General features: G+C 40.6%; 1 protein-coding gene and 1 long non-coding RNA gene across 2 annotated transcripts in view; one reads left to right on the top strand and one right to left on the bottom strand.

Moving 5' to 3' along the window:
• Window positions 1-635: 635 nt before the first annotated feature.
• Window positions 636-17,695, top strand: part of LOC145445174 (uncharacterized) — a 33,477-nt gene continuing 16,417 nt past the window's right edge. Inside the window, exon 1 of the long non-coding RNA XR_013916910.1 lies at window positions 636-1,015. This is a non-coding gene — a long non-coding RNA (uncharacterized LOC145445174). The remainder of the gene's footprint in view (window positions 1,016-17,695) is intronic.
• LOC145445173 (uncharacterized) lies at window positions 13,883-17,107 on the bottom strand. The gene is made up of 8 exons (XM_080323317.1): window positions 15,902-17,107; window positions 15,669-15,830; window positions 15,308-15,571; window positions 15,085-15,166; window positions 14,901-15,012; window positions 14,655-14,847; window positions 14,411-14,595; window positions 13,883-14,356 (listed from the first exon to the last, which is right to left on the bottom strand). Exons 1-8 carry the CDS (start codon window positions 15,903-15,905, stop codon window positions 14,030-14,032), a joined length of 1,329 nt encoding a protein of 442 aa, XP_080179443.1. The 5' UTR covers window positions 15,906-17,107; the 3' UTR covers window positions 13,883-14,029.

A 17,695-nucleotide genomic window follows, 5' to 3' on the forward strand; every position in this document is an offset into this window, starting at 1 on the left:
CCAAATAGTGTATTTCGTTCATGGTGCTGTGTTAGCAGGACCGCGTTACAAGCGAGAAGAGCGTTTGTGAAAGGCAGGTTTCTTAATCTGGGTCCAGCCCATCCATTAGGGGTGAAAGCATGGTGTCCTAAATGGTTTGGGCACAGCGAGATTGAACGGCTAACCGCATTTGGTTTACGTCATACTTTCCATTTGTCCAAAGGCAATTTTACAACCATTTTTGACCGGCTTGTCGAGCACTAAATTTGATAAAACGGGTATCAATGAGAAGCGGCCGCAGTACTGATTATTAAAATCTAAATTATATTCTGCTCATGGAACTGGAACCCCCAAAATCAACTACGATTTTTGCATTGTGATCGAGTTGGACATTGTGACGCAACAAACTGTCTGGCTATTTCTGAGCTGCATAGTCTCGTTTTGCCAGACAGTCTTGTCGCGTCAATGTTCTTAAACAAGCTAACCTTCCCAGGACTCCTCCATGCGAGTTGGTAATATTAAAGCCACCTGAAGTGGCAAAAGTCCTCCGAAAATATATCGCTAGACAGAAGGAGAAATGATCGTCGGCCTACTAAATAGAATGTGTTGAGCGACAACACAGGAAATTCCTGGAAAAGGATCGAGAAGAAAATTTTTTCTGCGATGAGATCGATGGCACTGGCGAAGTGATCTCTTTTCATGATGCATGAAAGCCGGTTCGGCCCTCCAAAGATATTGAAGCTCTGAAAACCTTTTGTGGATAACTGGCAACATTCTTTCCCTCAACGGCTACTGTTGAAGCCGATATTTCCCAGATTCGCTGGGCGAGAAAAGAATTTGGGAGAAACTTAGCTGACCTGAGTTTGGAAGCACTGTTACAGTGCAAACGATTTAAGTCTATTCAACAGCTGTAACAATCAGCTGTTGAGCGTGTTTGTTAGGCTTTTCTTTCTTTTTTTGCTTATTGGCACCGATTCCGATGGATACTGCACATTTTGTGGTTTCGTTTGATATTATTAACCTATGGAATCGTTAGGTTTTTTCTTCTTCTTATTGTTTGTTGGCACTGATTATACGTGGATGCTGCACATTTTGTGGTGTCTTTTGACAAACTAGCCTAAATAAAGCGTTTGTGACTAATTCGAGGCTGAAACTATCTATTTAGAGGATGGTGCCAAAACTGCCAAAAATAAAAATCGAAAAGTGCCAAAAATAAGTTATTTTTGGCAGTTTTGGCATATGCCAAAAATAACACGGCCTGATTATCTGCTATTCATGTGCAGTATAAAATTACGAAAAAACTACGGTTTTCTTCCAACCAAGTGAAATATTTAAGGGTAAATACAGTAATTTTGGGCTTTTGTAGGGGTGTAAATATCTTCTGACAAAGAGCCAATCTGACAAAACTAATGTGATATTCGTAATCAGCAACCTCGAAAATCTCCGAAACGACTCTTAGATGGTCTGCCTAATTTATTTTTCATTTTGTTGACCAGTGTTATCGTTCGACTTCTATAATATCAATGTCGAACGTTTTTGTCAACATGCGACGGTCAATGACAATGTTTTATCGCCGCAAATCATTTTGGCCACGCACACAGCGCTTAGAGTCGCATGTCGCCAGAACATGTATGCTTATTTATCAAATAATTTTAGCTTTTTCCATTTTGTAAACTAATGTGACATGTTGTGCAACAAAACTGTCAGCGTTTTCGTCAAATCATCTCGCGTGCCACAAATGGCACGCGTGCCGGGGTTTGCCGACCCCTGTTCTATTGCATGTGTCACATAGAGGGCAACTTTTGATTGTTAAGAATTTCAGTAATCTTATAATTGTTATGATAGCGAATTTGTAGGTGCAAAAACATTTGTAATACTCACGATCTTATACATGTAGCCGTTGGTCGAAAATATAGGGTTTAACTTGGGGATGGTGTGAACGTGAGGTAAACGTTCGCGTTCTGTGTATCAACCTCCGAAATTTTATAGGTTGGCGTTCACAAACGAACCTTAGTATAGGTTCTGCACCGTGAACCTTTTTCATTTATTAAAATATTTCACGTCATTATAACACATTTGTTTGAATTTGCATTTCAATACACTTCGGGCCACTGTTCGGCGGAGACAGCATAAAAATAAATTCAGCACTTAACGAGCCTTGCCAATTTCAAACAATTTACTTTCTTTGTTACAAAAGTTTGCTCGAAATATTCAGCTTTCCGTTTATTAATATTTAGTGACTCTCGGCTGTGAGCGTGGCCCGCAATCACACAACACCAAGAATGAAACACACTACATACATAGGTATAGTCAGCGAATTATGCTTATTCAAACAATCACTGAAATTGATAAAGGATACATATTTGTTCAATGTAAAATATCTAATTGGCGTGCGCCGTACGGGATCCACCTTGATTTGATATGCTTATCGCTTATGGTATCATAAAAACCAAATCCGTGCGATTGGGGTGTTGGCTAACGATATAGCTTGATTATGAGATAGTACCGTTAGCAATACCGGATCCCTATTTATACTTGGAGGGGGCTTCATTTGTTTGAGCAAGTTTTGAAAAGTTGTTGAAGTTGATGGGGTATGTTGCTCCATCATACGATCAATCACTACACGCTTTTGAAACCCTACCCACTACTTCCGTACTTAATTTTACCTATAAAACCAGTAATTTGCAGGTAACCTTTTTTCTGTTCATTTCTAAGAGTAAGTTCTATGGAAGTGAGATAGAAACATGTTGCTTCCGCATCTTTTAGGCCCAAAATTGACTTTCTGGTGTAATTGATTATCAAGATATGGCGAGATTAGATATTTTCGGCTCGTTCGGCGACCAAATTGCACGACCAATAGAGGGTATACAAACCCAAGATTATGATAGAATATATCTATTCTATTTGCTATTTGGCACCACATATCGAGACCCTTTTTTGAAATTAAAAAAATTTCATTTTTCACTCCGCCCTACTGTACAGACGATTCAAATAGAATTCCGCCAAAGGGGCGATACAAAGTTTCGTTGTACGCAAATTAATTGGCCTATACAACGACACCCACATTACAGCAGAACTATTTTGTCTGGGCGGAGGTGGTCAGGTCACGAATCATTTCCGGACCCGGCGTAGATTTCATCAGTTTTGGTGACTTTGAGAGTCGGATTTATACTAGATTTCACCCTCACAATATGTGGAAATAACAGAACTTTACGTGCCAGTCGGATTTTTGGACTTCGATTTGGTGACCCGAGTCGGGGTAGATTCAGACTTCAAAATCTCCCACCCATCTTTACACTTCACCGAAAGCAGCAGGCAAGATTGCATCACGTATGATCTGTCCCAATTCATCCCCCATTATTGCACCACCGAAACCGAGCGCGTTTCAGCAAAATAAGGCCAGTCCACCGATCCTCGGTGAAGCGAGCTATTCCGATTCGTCACTATACAATTGAATCTGACATCGTACTCGTAGTTCCCGAGTTCGAACGGCAAATGCGAGGTTCGAAGGGGTGAGACACAGCAATTCTCTGACGGTAACACTCCGCCGAATCAATATATCTTTAGTTTGATCTTGTAAACATGTTTGGAGGTGTTGGCTTAACAAGTGTTGAGGGTATTTTACGGCACACGCGAACACAACTGAATGTCTACAGCAAAATTAGTCGCCCTCGAACGAAAAGTGATAGTTGAGCTCGTGATCGATATGTATGTTACAGACGGGCAAAGCATTAGTTCGCCGACAGATCGATTCAAGTTGTACATAATGCACAGCATACAAAATAAATATGTCGCGGTAAATTACATATCATTTACAGTATTTACACGCACCGGCATGATCACGCTTGACCAGACGTGATGCAGTAATAGAACCCATCATAAATACATTGTTTGGTTGGGACTGTCTGTCCTTAAGAAGACGCTAGAACGCGGCAAAGGTATTGAAAAGCAACAGTTGTTGCTTTCACCAATTAGGCCTAATACAGGTACGTAATACCGGAAGCTAACACGTTGACGCGAGCCAAATTGAGAATCAGCTATTTCTTAAATTACTTATTATATCCTTACTTTATTTATTTAAGTTAATCTATGTCGGGGTGCCTAATATAAATTTCTACTACACGACATTTTTTCTGTTTCTCGATATGACTCTGAATGACACATATATTTACAACCATAACAAATCAATTCTCGTTAGTGTCTGGTTCGACAACAAAGCAAAGGGGTCATGTACGACAGTATGGACTTAATAACTGGCTCATGGCCAGGGCTTTGGAGCAGCCGTAAATTTAAACTGCTCCGGCTCCGGCTCCGGAGCTCTCTTTTATCATACATTAGCTCCGGCTCCAGCTCCGGAGCTGCATTATTACCACTGCTCCGGCTCCAGCTCCGGCTCCGGCTCTGAAATTATCGCATGGGCATGTCTATATCAGGGGTGCCCAACCCGCGGGTCAAATGTGGCCCGCGAGAGGGTTTTGCGTGACCCGCGAGGTAATTTCCTATTATCTTATCGAAAATGAATTGCTCAGATTGTGAACTTGCAATGCCAACCAGAAATTACAATTCTGGCTGCGACCCTTGGGATGTTGATGACTCAAATATCAGTTCCGACGCATTGGCAGAACCATGGTCCAGTCACATTTTCAGTAAATCGTCGTACATTACAATCAACTAAAATAGTAGCGAAATTTTTCTTCACGCTTCGCATGTTTAATTGTCGCACGCTTTCTTGCTTGGTAGCCTACCCCCTACTGAAAATGAAGAAAAAAACGCCTAATTAACCCGATTCAGTCTAACTGTATTCGCAATTACGGGAGAAAGTCTTTTCGCGTTTGCGCTCGCATAAAGATCGTCGACGTGAAATGTAGGCGCAACATGATTGTCGCATATTATCGGATACCTTCGATATCGATGTGACCAGACGCCGAATAGTTGTGTCCTTGCAAACTGAGCCTAGCGGGCAGTATACAATAGACCCGCAATACTCGAGAGTAATATTATTATTGACCTAGTTCATTAATAAACTTACAAAATTTTACCCGCTTGGCGCAGCTAGTGGACTGCACACTCGTTCGTCAATTGCATGTGCCCTTTTAGCCGAAAAGGTTGGCCATTCCTGGTCTATATAGATCACTAATCTACCCATATGTTAGTTATCTATAGTCATCTAGAGTCTGTCAGCCATCAGTAACATCCGATGTAGCAACGAAGATATATAGGTGCCGCCGTGCCGGTTTGTGACGTTATACTGAATACTTGTCAATTGTCGACAACATCGTAGTTGCACTAGAACGCACTTTACTCTCTGCCATTGCTGTGCACAGCATTAAAATTCAGGCCTGCTGTTCAATTATGATAAATCAGCAGATGTGGTTGTTGCATATATATATAATGGCATCTTATGAAATAGGTCGGAGCCGGAGCTACTCCTCAAATAACGGGCTCCAGCTCCGGCTCCGGCTCCGGCTGAATTTTATGTAGAGCTCCGGCTCCGGCTCCAGCTCCGGTGAAAATGCACGGCTCCAGGGCTCCGGCTCCGGGCTCCGGCTCCGGCTCCGAAGCCCTGCTCATGGCACGAAATTTTTCCCGGCAACGACTCATTCAGAACCTTCAACATGTTAACACGACCAGACATGTTTGAAGAGCCAATCGTCCAAAATTACGAACAGCCTCCGTTGCCACCATGGTCACACCCCAAGATCGGCGTAGACTTACGCCTAGCTACGTTAATATCTAGAGATGTTCATCCCACTTTTGCAAAACAAATCACCGAAGAATACATACACGAGCATTATGCGGGGAGCACCAGAATTTATACTGATGGCTCGAAAAACGCATCGGGCTGTGGGTCATGTTTCTTCGTTGAGAATAGAGACGACTGTTACAGCTACACCCTCGACGGTCACTTATCCGTCCTCTCGACAGAATTGAACGCCATTCGGAATAGTTTAGAATGGGTCAAACGCAATGGTACGCCTGAAAGTCGTGTGGCTATTTTGTCGGACAGCCAGAGCAGTCTAGTGGCGATTTGAAATTGCTCTCCGGACAATGAACTCATCGCCGATATCCTCCTCCTAGGATCGGATTTACATGCACTAGGGATCGAAAGTGTTTTGGCCTGGATCCCTGGCCATAAAGGTATCCGCGGCAACGAAAAAGCCGACGAAATCGCACGAAGAGCAGCACTGATGCCACTCGTGCGAGATCCAAACCTTCAGCAAAAAAATAGTATGAAGGAAATGAAATCCCACATTGCCGATATATGTCGGAAAAAGTGGATCGACCACATGAATGCCCATAACAACGACTCGCAATATAGAAAAATTATTGGAGATATCAGGGACATTAACCGAATTATCGATTTGTCACGCAGGGAATCTGGAATCCTAATTAGACTGCAGACTGGTCACTCTAGGCTGAACGGTCATCTACACAGAATTAAATGTCATCAAAATGGCCTTTTTGATGCATGCAGGATCAAAGAAACCGTCGAGCATTTCCTCCTCCATTGCCCTAAATATGACCGTGCCAGGATCAATCTAATTCATACTGCTGATCAAAACAGAGTAGGCTACCCCTAACGCCCGAGTCCCTACTCACAGACTCGCATATGGCCGGTCATCGAATTCACAATTTCAAGTGGAAGAGATATATAAAGAATTGTAATTCCTTCAGATAGTTCGGGAGTATTTATCGCCAGATATCGTCCTGGGGCAAAAAGCCGAGTAGCTAAGCCCCACTACCCCCCTCAAGCGTCACTTTGTACAGATTCCCCGAACGTATTGACACCTAAAACATGTACCAGGATCTCACAGATCAGGAGAAAACCTTACTGACGTCACGACCAGCAATCATTCCTATGCTCCACCGCACACGAAATTGAATCAACCGCCGAACGACAAGTCAACCAGTTGACGGGCAATTATTCCCAAGCCTCGTCATGAAATTGGATTAACCACGAAACGACAGGTCAGGGCGAACCGATTTGTTGGCAGGCTACTATTACCAAGCCCCATCGTGTACGACCGAAGTCAGCTGTAGGTCGTGGAAAAATACAGCGAAATTACAATGAATTATAATAAATCATATCCCAAGCTTCGTGTCTGGCCAGAGTACAAAGGTCAACCGAGGCTAGGTATATTCTTAGCTTATTCTTTTTCTCTGCAGCGTCACTTATTCCCCTTTTTTATTGCCGCACAGAGGGTCATAAAAGTATTGCTGCAAAAATGAGAATCATGTAATTCTTTCATTATCTATTATACTGATGATCTTTGTTTGTTTATTATAAATCTTGCATGCGCCCATTCCGCCCATTTGGATAACTACTCAACTCCATTCTGTTCTACTTCAAAAGGAACCATCAATTCATTACCAGAGGTTAAATGACAAGGAAAAACATTTGTTAATGACATCACGAAAGGAATGTAATGTACAAGCTGTATACAGTTGATATGAACACTGTACCAAGTTTTAAGTTTGTCGCTGAACTATGTCGATTGTGGGTGATAATTTTGTTTCCTTTAAGTCGTAGTCCTGTAGAATTTTCGGTCAACCTAGAAAAAATTATTGTAAGGAGATATTATATACCGTTGGAAAGATAATTTTATCAGCTTTTCAATGACGGGTTTTGTCACTTTTTTTTACCTTGGGAAAAAAGTTATGACCAAAAACGTGCCAGGGGATAAAGTACTATTTTGCCTAACATTAAAATACAATTATAAGCTAAAATACGATACCTTCGTATCAGAATACAACACCATAAATTGGAATATCACCCCCAGTAAAGCAAACCCAACAATCAAACAGCAAAACAATGAAACATAACTTTATTTAAGAGGTATTTATCATACGTTAAGGGGGCAAAAGTTGACCGAGACGGAGATAACACTGGTTTACAAATTTCGAAAAATAATTAGCGTCAAAAATTTCAATGTCTCATTTTCATAAATTATTCAAATTTCAGCTTTCGTTAGTGACATCACAGTTAGCTTACAATAGCAAAAATTCAAATATTGTTATTGAAATCATCTATCATGAAACATGGGTTGTTGTAATACAGAATGAGTGAGTTTTCGGTGTACTTGAATACAGTGATTCTCTATCATCGTTCAATCAGAAGCTCTTTTCGACCCAGAAAATTACACTGGTAAACAAATTCAAAAACCCACACCAAATACCATATTGGAACAGAGGCAGAGATGTTTTTAAATGGTATCGAGGTTTTTTGTTTGTGTTTTGCAATATTAAACGCCAATTCTATATGCAAAAAGCTTTTCATTTTTGACGGTTTCTGATTTTCCATAATACTTTACTTTGAACTTGAGCAGTGATTCTCAACCTTTTTGTATTCGCGGACCCCTTTTGTCCCCCTCCCCCCGAAGTTTTAGTTCAAATTTAGCTCAATCATCGTACAGTCGTCATCTGTCTTGTACAAATGATAACTGTAAGCTAGTGATAAACAGCAACAAAATTACTTTTCTTGAAAATAACAGCATTCTATTTATGTAGAAATCGGGTTGACTTTTATTATTACAAAGCTAATTATTCAACTGCTTTTTTTGAAATACGTGGTCGTGTCTTTAAAATCTGCGGCTTCGATTTCATATCAGCGAGTGCTAGAAATCCATTTAGACAAATAAAGGTGGTGGCGAATGTAATAATAAGGCAAAACGCTTCTGACGACCAGAGGTGGTCAGTAACGAAGTACTTCTGCTTTTTCGAAGTACTTAAGTAGTTTTCCTCTACTTCTGGTACCTACTCAAGTAGATAAAATCTTCTCTACTTCTACTTCTACTTAACAATATTTTGTGATCTACTTACTTACTTTTCGCTATTTTCAGTTTGTCAAGTAGAAGTAGTGTCACCTCCCAATTAGAAAAAGTAACTGGGGAATTCTCGGGCTGTTTTCACGGAGTCCTAACTTTCCATTTTCAGAAAATTTAAGTCGCGCTTCACATCAAGTAGATATAGAGTTACAGATATGTTTTCACGAAAGTGAATATTATTTAGGTTGCATTGCAAATCACTGTCGCCCATATGACATATTTCATCACAGTAAATATGGTCCATCATAACGTTTGAAACCCCCGTTTTGCAATCTAGCATTTACCCATCACATCGTAATCTATAGAAGCCCATGGCGCGTTCTAATCTGGAGAAACGGGCTCTGACTTTTTGAGCGTTATATCTGTTTTAGCAGACCACCATTAAAAATGTCTCTACAAAATACATAAAATGCATTTTCCGCCTTTCTGATGTAGTATTGGTATTTCTCGTTCCCTCCGCAGTATTATTACTTAGAGGTTTAATTAGTTTTAGTTTTTTGGTCTGGAGAACATACATGTTTAAATTTAAAAGCAAGTGTAGCATCGCCGTCTATTTTCCTAAAATACAATCACACTATATGGCATTTTTGCGTTAGCCTACGACATATTTTTTATCATCGTATGAATCACGCAAAGTGTTAACATCGTATCCATGCAACTTCTCCGTATTGCTCTTCGACTAAACTAAAGGCCGTAATTAGCGTGAGGGAACATGCCATGACATTTTCTAAAACGGGATGCTCGAGTAAACAAAAGATTAGTATGTCATTTCCAGAGAAAAACTATCATTTGCATCTCATGATGCAGTCGGATGCTCATGCTGTCGGAAATGTATACCTTCCGGGATGCGTCAATAGGAATTGTGCATGAACCTCTCTGCAACTTCCGCATAGCTTAATTCGCAGTTTTTGAAAGTCCATGCAAACGTATTATGATCGTTTTCAAAACTACTTACTTACTTGAGTAGATTTGAAGTCAGCAAATTCTACTCCTACTTCAAGTAGTTTTGGTTTGCTTATGGAAGAAGTACTTCTACTCGTACTTGAGTAGATTTTTTCGTCGCTACTTCTACTTCTACTTGAGTAGCTTTCTTGACTACTTTGACCACCTCTGCTGACGACACATTTGGGTATGATCGGAACAATGATGACACCAAAATTGATAAACTATTTAATATTGAACATATAACGTCAAGCCTGTTAATTTATAACTAGCAGCTCATCTTGAAGTTATTATGGAAATGGTTATGTAGGCCTATATCGCAGGAGAAAACGGATTTTTGCGAACATTTCAAAGTCTCCGTGATTGACGTTACGTAGCCATTAATTAACCATTAATTTTTATACAATGCCCAGCAAAACACCTCTACACAGCCAAATATTTGTATCAGAGAGAGATATGATATTCTTTCTCGCCTGCACCATCGAGATGCTTTGGCGACGGAGTTGCGATACGGCCCCATGAGGTCATCTAGTCTGCGCCCCCGTTTTTTTTCTCCTCCATGCTATCCGTGATTGCTGAGCGCCTAGCAGGATAGCTGCGGATACCATTTTTCGAGTCTTTGGTATGACCCGGCCGGGGATCGAACCCACGACCTACCGCTCGAGAAGCCGGACGCATAACCATTACACTATCTCGCTCGGTATCAGTGTGCTATTGGCAATTTAGCAACTGGAATAAGTCCACACAGCAGGATATTCCAACTCACACGGCCATCCTGCCTCGGGATTTTCCTAATTTGAAAAATATAAATTAGGTTATCAACTATTTCGTAAATCCACTTCGTTTCGTGGACCCCCTGAAAATGCTTCACGGACACCCAGGGGTCCGCGGACGCCTGGTTCAGAACCACTGAACTAGAGTTTGTAGAAGTGATTGGTGTTGCTACTCAAGTACCACAAGTAACTCCCTATATTTTCTACTCACTTAGCAGTATAAGTAGTAATTTTTAAGACACGTGAAAACTACTTCAAGTGGCAAAAATATCTAAGTATATTTGGTCGGGGGGAGGGTGGTCGCATCTTTCAACAGTTAGTCGGAGTTGGCTACATACGAAATTGCAACATGTTGTTGTTGTTTTTATTAACTCATATAATTGGCGCTTGCAACATCGTGGTTATTTGCGCCCACACAGCGAATTTCATACATTTCATAATGGCATGTCTTCTTGAACTTGAGTCTTTTTTCGGTTCATTTGCTGCCTCCTTTCAAGAGTTCGGCTCTCTCTTCGTCTGGGCTTTTCAATGCGCTGTGTTACAGCGGGATCGGCGATGAGGCGAAATTGCAACATGTATCTTCTCGGCTAACGCAAAATGTTTATAATGACACAATACCAATTGGTAGAATATTCGAAAATATATTCAGTTACCGCGCTTCAGGGGCTGTTAAAGCTACTACATTTATGGAATCATAGTCAGCCAACATCGTCGCGGAGCGGAGCTTTGTTTGGAATACATTCGGTTAAAATTAATAACTGGGTGCAGTACCAAATTCAATGTGGGCAGATATCTCCAGGACATTCCCAGTTGATTTACTAGTCACACAAAGTACTAAAACAAAACCCAATACAATTATTTTCCCGTATTGCCAATCACAGATGGGAATTCGGATTGCGTACATCTGGTTCGAAGCACATATGAACCCTTCCCCGATGACTTTTATAACAGCCTTGATTTGACTACGAATATGCCACATGCAATTAATATGCGATTGAAGCGCAAAATATTTCAAATAGTAAAATCGCAACCAGAAAACAGCGACCGGACTTTGACCTCTTACCAGGACCGTAACTGCCGCACCCCAAATCGTCCAATTGGGGGTCGCGATCTCGAAGGGGACTCGAAAGAATGTCGGTGAATGTACATAAATTATTTATACATCACTTATCGAAAATTCATGCAACTCTTTTCAATTTTTTTCGCTCTGATCGCGATTTCATGTTGCCGAATTTTTGATTATTGAGTACCCTTCCCCCAGAAAAAAGCATGATTTATAGAAAATAAAAATAGTCATTTCGGCGTCGACCATTACCACGCCGCGATGCACGAAAACATACGAAGTATATTTGCCAATATGGTACTCTGAAAAGTGTGCCAATATATCGCCGGCGAGAAAACCTTAGCCGAAAAGGATTGCCCTTATGTTGACCGTGAAATTCGAAACAAATATAAGCCTATCTAATTATCCATAGCTGCCTAAGTGGCTCGTGTCTAATTATTCTATCATGGCAATCTGAACCCCACTGTTCAAGTACCCTTTCTCAGAGAAAAATTATTTGCCGGTGAAGAAATACCAATTTTCGATAAAGCCACCACAAACGTTTCTTGGATCTCGCATGGTTCCTCAATAAATTACGGTATGATGTGTGGATATACGTAATGAGGGCATTTACTTAATTTTGCTGAAAAGTTGCGATCAGCGTTTCACAATTCAATTTAAAAGCATGACCAATTATAGTGTCCAAAGTATAGGGTTGCATTTAAAACAAACGGTGTTTTGAAATACAAAATTGTATTTTTTCAAGTTATAAAATTATGCTATAATTGTGTAAATACTTTCCAAAAACATGTTGTATGAGCACACAGACAATCACTACCAAATTTAGCCGACGTGTATAGTTATGGGATGGTTAGAAGTGGAACCCTCGAAATAGTCGGTTCAACAGTTGTAGTACAGATATTTTGTCAAAGGGGCTACATTTACCCTATATTTTCGATGGTCAATTTCCATCCATTATGACGTCACAATTGAATATTCATGATGTCATGGCTTAAAAGCAAAAAACAGTAAAAACATGTTTTAAATTAGGGCCTTGTTTTAAACAAGATTGTTTTAAATCGATTTTTGTTTTAAATGCAACCCTAGTTTAAAGGGTGTGTGGTACTATCACTCAGAAATAAGCTCCCGAATGACTTAGTGATCGAATCACCAGTCCGATAGCCGTTTCTACACTTAACACAAATTGCTGTTTCTTTTTGACTGAGCACTATCTAAAAAAAACAAGCAAGGTAAATGAAACAGACCATAGTAAGTAAACAATAACATAATGAAGTTATACCGAAAAACGATAGCTCTACTTGCGCCCCCCCATCTTGCTCACTCTTACTCCCTGAAACAGATACATAATCATATTTTTATTTTCATATATTCCTTTTGCATCTATATCCTGCTTTTCTGTTCATAATTCATTAGTTTATAGCCTTCTTTTCATATTTTTATGTTCATATTTTCCATAATTTGAATTTTTACCCTTTGCCACGTTTTTGGTCATAACTTTTTTTCCCAAAGGTAAAAAAGTGACAAAACCTATCATTGAAAAGCTGGTAAAATTATCTTTCCAACAGTATATAATACGTCTTTATAAGAATTTTTTCTTGGTTGACCCATTTTTAGACCAAATTCTACAGGACTATCGTGTGACTCGCCATTTATCGCTAACAGATTTTACACAAAACCGGTAGGCCTATTCATCTCTATTGATTTTAGCAATACTCGATACCTTGATCTGTCATGTACTTTTGCACGTTATGTCTTGATTTTAGTATCGAACGCTGTGCAAAAAAAGTCTCAAGGTTGACACTCAATGACTATGGGAGTAATTTCGTTTTCGAGGGCAGAGTATGGTAGAGATGTATCGTGATCTGACACATAGAACCGCATTGTGGATTTCACGCAAAAGTCGGTGTTTGTCTGAGCTAATTTTGACTGTATTTCATACTGAGATAGGTGATAAGATGTTGGTCTCATGAAACAGTTTACTAAGATTCTCGGTTTGCATTCAAATATTTACTTTATTCTCCATTATATTCTCCATTGTCAATTTCACCGTGAAATTGTGGCCTTCAAGCCATTTGGGGCAGTGTCTCTAGTTCGACCGAAATTGGGTATCGTGATCTGAATCATGTGGTCTGCTGCAAACGGTGTCTCGATATTACCCGATAGTCGATATTGCCTGGCTCGAGTTGACTTGTTTATATTCCAAAACATCTTATTCCGAAGTAGTAACCACTAGTGAACTGTTAGAGACAACACTTTTTCATGGCCGACCACGAGATATTTGTGGCCGCAAGTGGCCACGAGAAAGCTGAGAACTCTACTGCAGAACTATGTCCGTTTTGTGTCCCAATACCAATAGACCTTATTGTTCAGTTGTGGAAAATTTATTCACAACAAAACTACAACTACCGACTTCACTCGCACCACGACGTCGTTTCGAATCCCGTTTCTCAAAAGATTTGTACTCTGTGGTTGCCACAGTCAGCGACCGCGATCCCTCCGTCTGACAAAACGCAAACTCCTTGCGGCCTCTTCAACTGTCCCGGTTCAGATCCCTCGCTGCCGAAACAAGACACGAAGGACCCGTCCCTCGTGAAAATCTGAACCCGGTGGTTGCCATCGTCGCAAACGATTATGTTACCGTGATCATCTGTGGCGACACCTCGCGGATCCTTGAACTGATACTTGTCCGTTCCTTCCGTTCCAAACCGGAGAAGACGGCGCTTACCGTATGAGTCGAAAACATGAACTCTGTGATTGCAGTCACTGACGACCACCTGCGAAAATGTGAACGATTGCGAGAGTCCACAACGAACCGACGACTCACGTACTCTGCCGTCTGAAGTCACGGAAAGATAATACGGTGTGTCCAAACCGCGATTTTTCAAACCGAACCACCGAACGAACTTTCCCTCCTCCGAAAAAACTTGAACTCGGTGATTTCTTGCGTCACAAACGAAAATCAATCCCTTGTCGTCCGTCGCTACTCCGCGAGGACCGTCCAGTTCTCCATCTCCTGAACAAAAACTGACGTCACTATAGCCTACCACTGTCACATCACCCACACAACGTCACCTGATCCTTTGCCACCGAACTTGCGAACGAACTTTCCCTGTTCGTCGAATATTTGGATTCGGTGATTTCCAAAGTCCGAGGTGACAATTTGTCCATGTGACGTCACACACACGTCACCCACAAAATTGAATTGTCCTTCTGACATTCCGTAGCTCCCGATGATTCCCATGACTTGTCCGTTCGCGTCGAAGATCTGGAAACACGAATGTTGCAGCCGTAGGAAACTTGTGAAGCAAACCAACGAACCTGAATCCGATGGTTGCCGTGGTCTGCGACCACGATGTCGTCAGAGGACGTTGAGCAAATGCCACATGGACTATTCATCTGCCCTGCGCCGATGCCGTACGTCCCGAAATATCTAAGAATAGATTTCGACGTTTCGATTTCAGGCTTTATGACGAAACTAAAACCCATTCACTTTTCCACTCACTTTGTCACTCGTCCTTTGTTTAGATATCGCTGGAAGACTTCGTTTCGACGCCACGGCAAGGCCGATGAAATGAGTTCCATATCTACAAATGTTTAATTCTTGATATATTTTTCTTCATGGCGGCAGGAAATATGTGGAGGTAATACGTAATACCTCTGGTGCACAATGGACATCCACCATGGCCTATAGAGTCCGGTTTTAAAGCGACATCAATGTTTCCTACTTTTATGATCCTCCCTGAGGTGATTTTCCCCTGAAGTGTCCGTCCATATCTCGTTATCCTTGACGTTTCTTAGAGATCCATACTTATCCACGAGTATATTCGAGCCGTTATGTACTTGAAAGTTGGCATGGGGGATGTCTGACCCGATTTGTATTGTTACGAAGACCTTTCCATCTTCTTTTCCTGACTCTGCAAATCCGAGATGGCGACCAGGCTTTATGGTCGTAAATCCAGGATCATGCACCACATACTTTCTCTTTTGACCTGATCACAAAAATCGTGGAAGTAGGATTTAAATGCCAATGTCTGGTAAAATCGGAATACATTGTATGTGGATGATTGCGAAATTCTAGATACTTACGATTCTTGTACGATGCTTCTATTTTAGCTTCACTCATGCCGACCGTCCCTTTGGCTGCTGTTTCTTCCTCACTTATTTCAATCCTATTAGCTTTTACACATACACGGATATCTTCGTGGTAGCCATTAGCAACAATTGTCGTGTGCTTGCTTTTTTCCTGGCCTGCGGTGAACAAAATCAAATAATAAAGAGGGTTACTATCACCAATACTGAAATATAAAATGTAGACTCACCCATGTTAAATATTGCTGAAAAAAACTTTTGTTTTCAAGTAATTTTGAACAATTAAAATAGGGACCGCATCCGTAGGTCTATAGAGAGCGCTAAACAGAAGATAAACAATCATACTTATTGCTTGTGTTGACTTGCGTAAAGGGATGGTGTGAACGTGAGGTTCACGTTAGCGTTTCGTGAGTGAAACTAGGAAGTTTGAAGGATCGCGTTCACAAACGAACCTTGGTTATAGGTTCTAGCCATTACAAGCTTTCACGTCTTTACAGCGTCTTTGGTGGAATTTCTTTGCCCTTCAACTACGGACCACTCTCCTCATGGCGCTGGCAGCGTGAAAATAAATTCAGCAACTAAACGAGCATGCACCTTGCCAATTTCAAAAATTATTTACTCGAAAATTTGCTCGGAATTCTCAGCTTTCTGTTTGTGAATCCTTGGTGACTCTCTGCTGTGAGCTTAGCCCGCATCCCACAAAATACGAAAACGAAATACGTAGGAAGTCAGCGACTTGCGATTAGTCAATCAATCAATTACACTGGTCTACACGAGTTTGGCGTAAGGATTTCTTTTGCTCAATATTACCGAATTTAGGGGCGCTGAATTTCGCGTAATTTATCGTAATATCACGTCACGTTTTTTGAGGAAATATATTAAACGATTATTACTACTTTTTCTAGGTAGCCTACTCAAGTACATTTTGCCTACTTGCACTTCTTACTGAAATGTTTACACTCTAATTCCACTTCTACCTGAGCAGTCCGAACAGTATTTTTGATAAACTATTTTATTTTGCAATTTGAATTTTGAAAAGTAGAAAGTAGTTCAGGGAAGAGATTGCACCACTCGTATCAATTAAATTACATTGGTCAACACAATTTTTTTTTACTTTGATCAGACAAGTTATTTTGACTGACGTTGATCAGACAAGCATCCTATAACAAAAAATGGGTGGAAGCATCGCCCTAGATCAGGGGTGTCACACATACGGCCCGCGGGCCGCATCCGGCCCGCCAGACCATTTCATCCGGCCCTGGAGGCCATTCTGAGAATATTGTAAAATTATCGCATTATCCATCAGATTTATAACAGAAGGTGAGATTTTCAGTAATAAAAATACTTCGACGTAAAGAATAAAATCCATTAGGACAGCAAATGTCGAGCGTGCTCATAGGTCACATTATAACCGTCTGTTTGTAGTTTTAAGTTCACAGTCAAGTAACCATTAGGAATAAGACGTTGACACTATATTAGAACATTAGCACATACTAAGTTCATTCAGAGTTTACTGAGAAACTGAACCAAATATTAGTTATTGACAGAGGTGTAAAGCCTTTACTTGTAAAATATATGCAGAACATCATAGCTACACAAATAATTGAATATAAATATCTTTGGTCGCTATGCTATTTTACCTTACTCCGACCCAAAACACACCAGCCTCCAGAAAATTTAGATTAGTGAATTGGCGATAAAAATATATTGAACAAAATTCTAATTTATAATCTCCTGTATTCCTCACTACGAATATGCATGGCCAATGTGGCATCTCGACTAAAACAACCGAAGCATTGTAATATTCCAATGTATATTCTCGTCTGAGTCACTGTTTTAGTGGCTTATAACCAGAGGTGGTCAAAGTAGTCAAGAAAGCTACTCAAGTAGAAGTAGAAGTAGTGACGAAAAAATCTACTCAAGTACGAGTAGAAGTACTTCTTCCATAAGCCACCTAAAACTAATTGAAGTAGAAGTAGAATTGAGTGACTTAAAATCTACTCATAAGTAGTTTTGAAAACAGT

This window comes from Botryllus schlosseri, chromosome 8 (genome assembly GCF_051294905.1).
Source record: "Botryllus schlosseri isolate E-star chromosome 8, Bs_hap1, whole genome shotgun sequence".
Classification (NCBI taxonomy): Eukaryota; Metazoa; Chordata; class Ascidiacea; order Stolidobranchia; family Styelidae; genus Botryllus; species Botryllus schlosseri.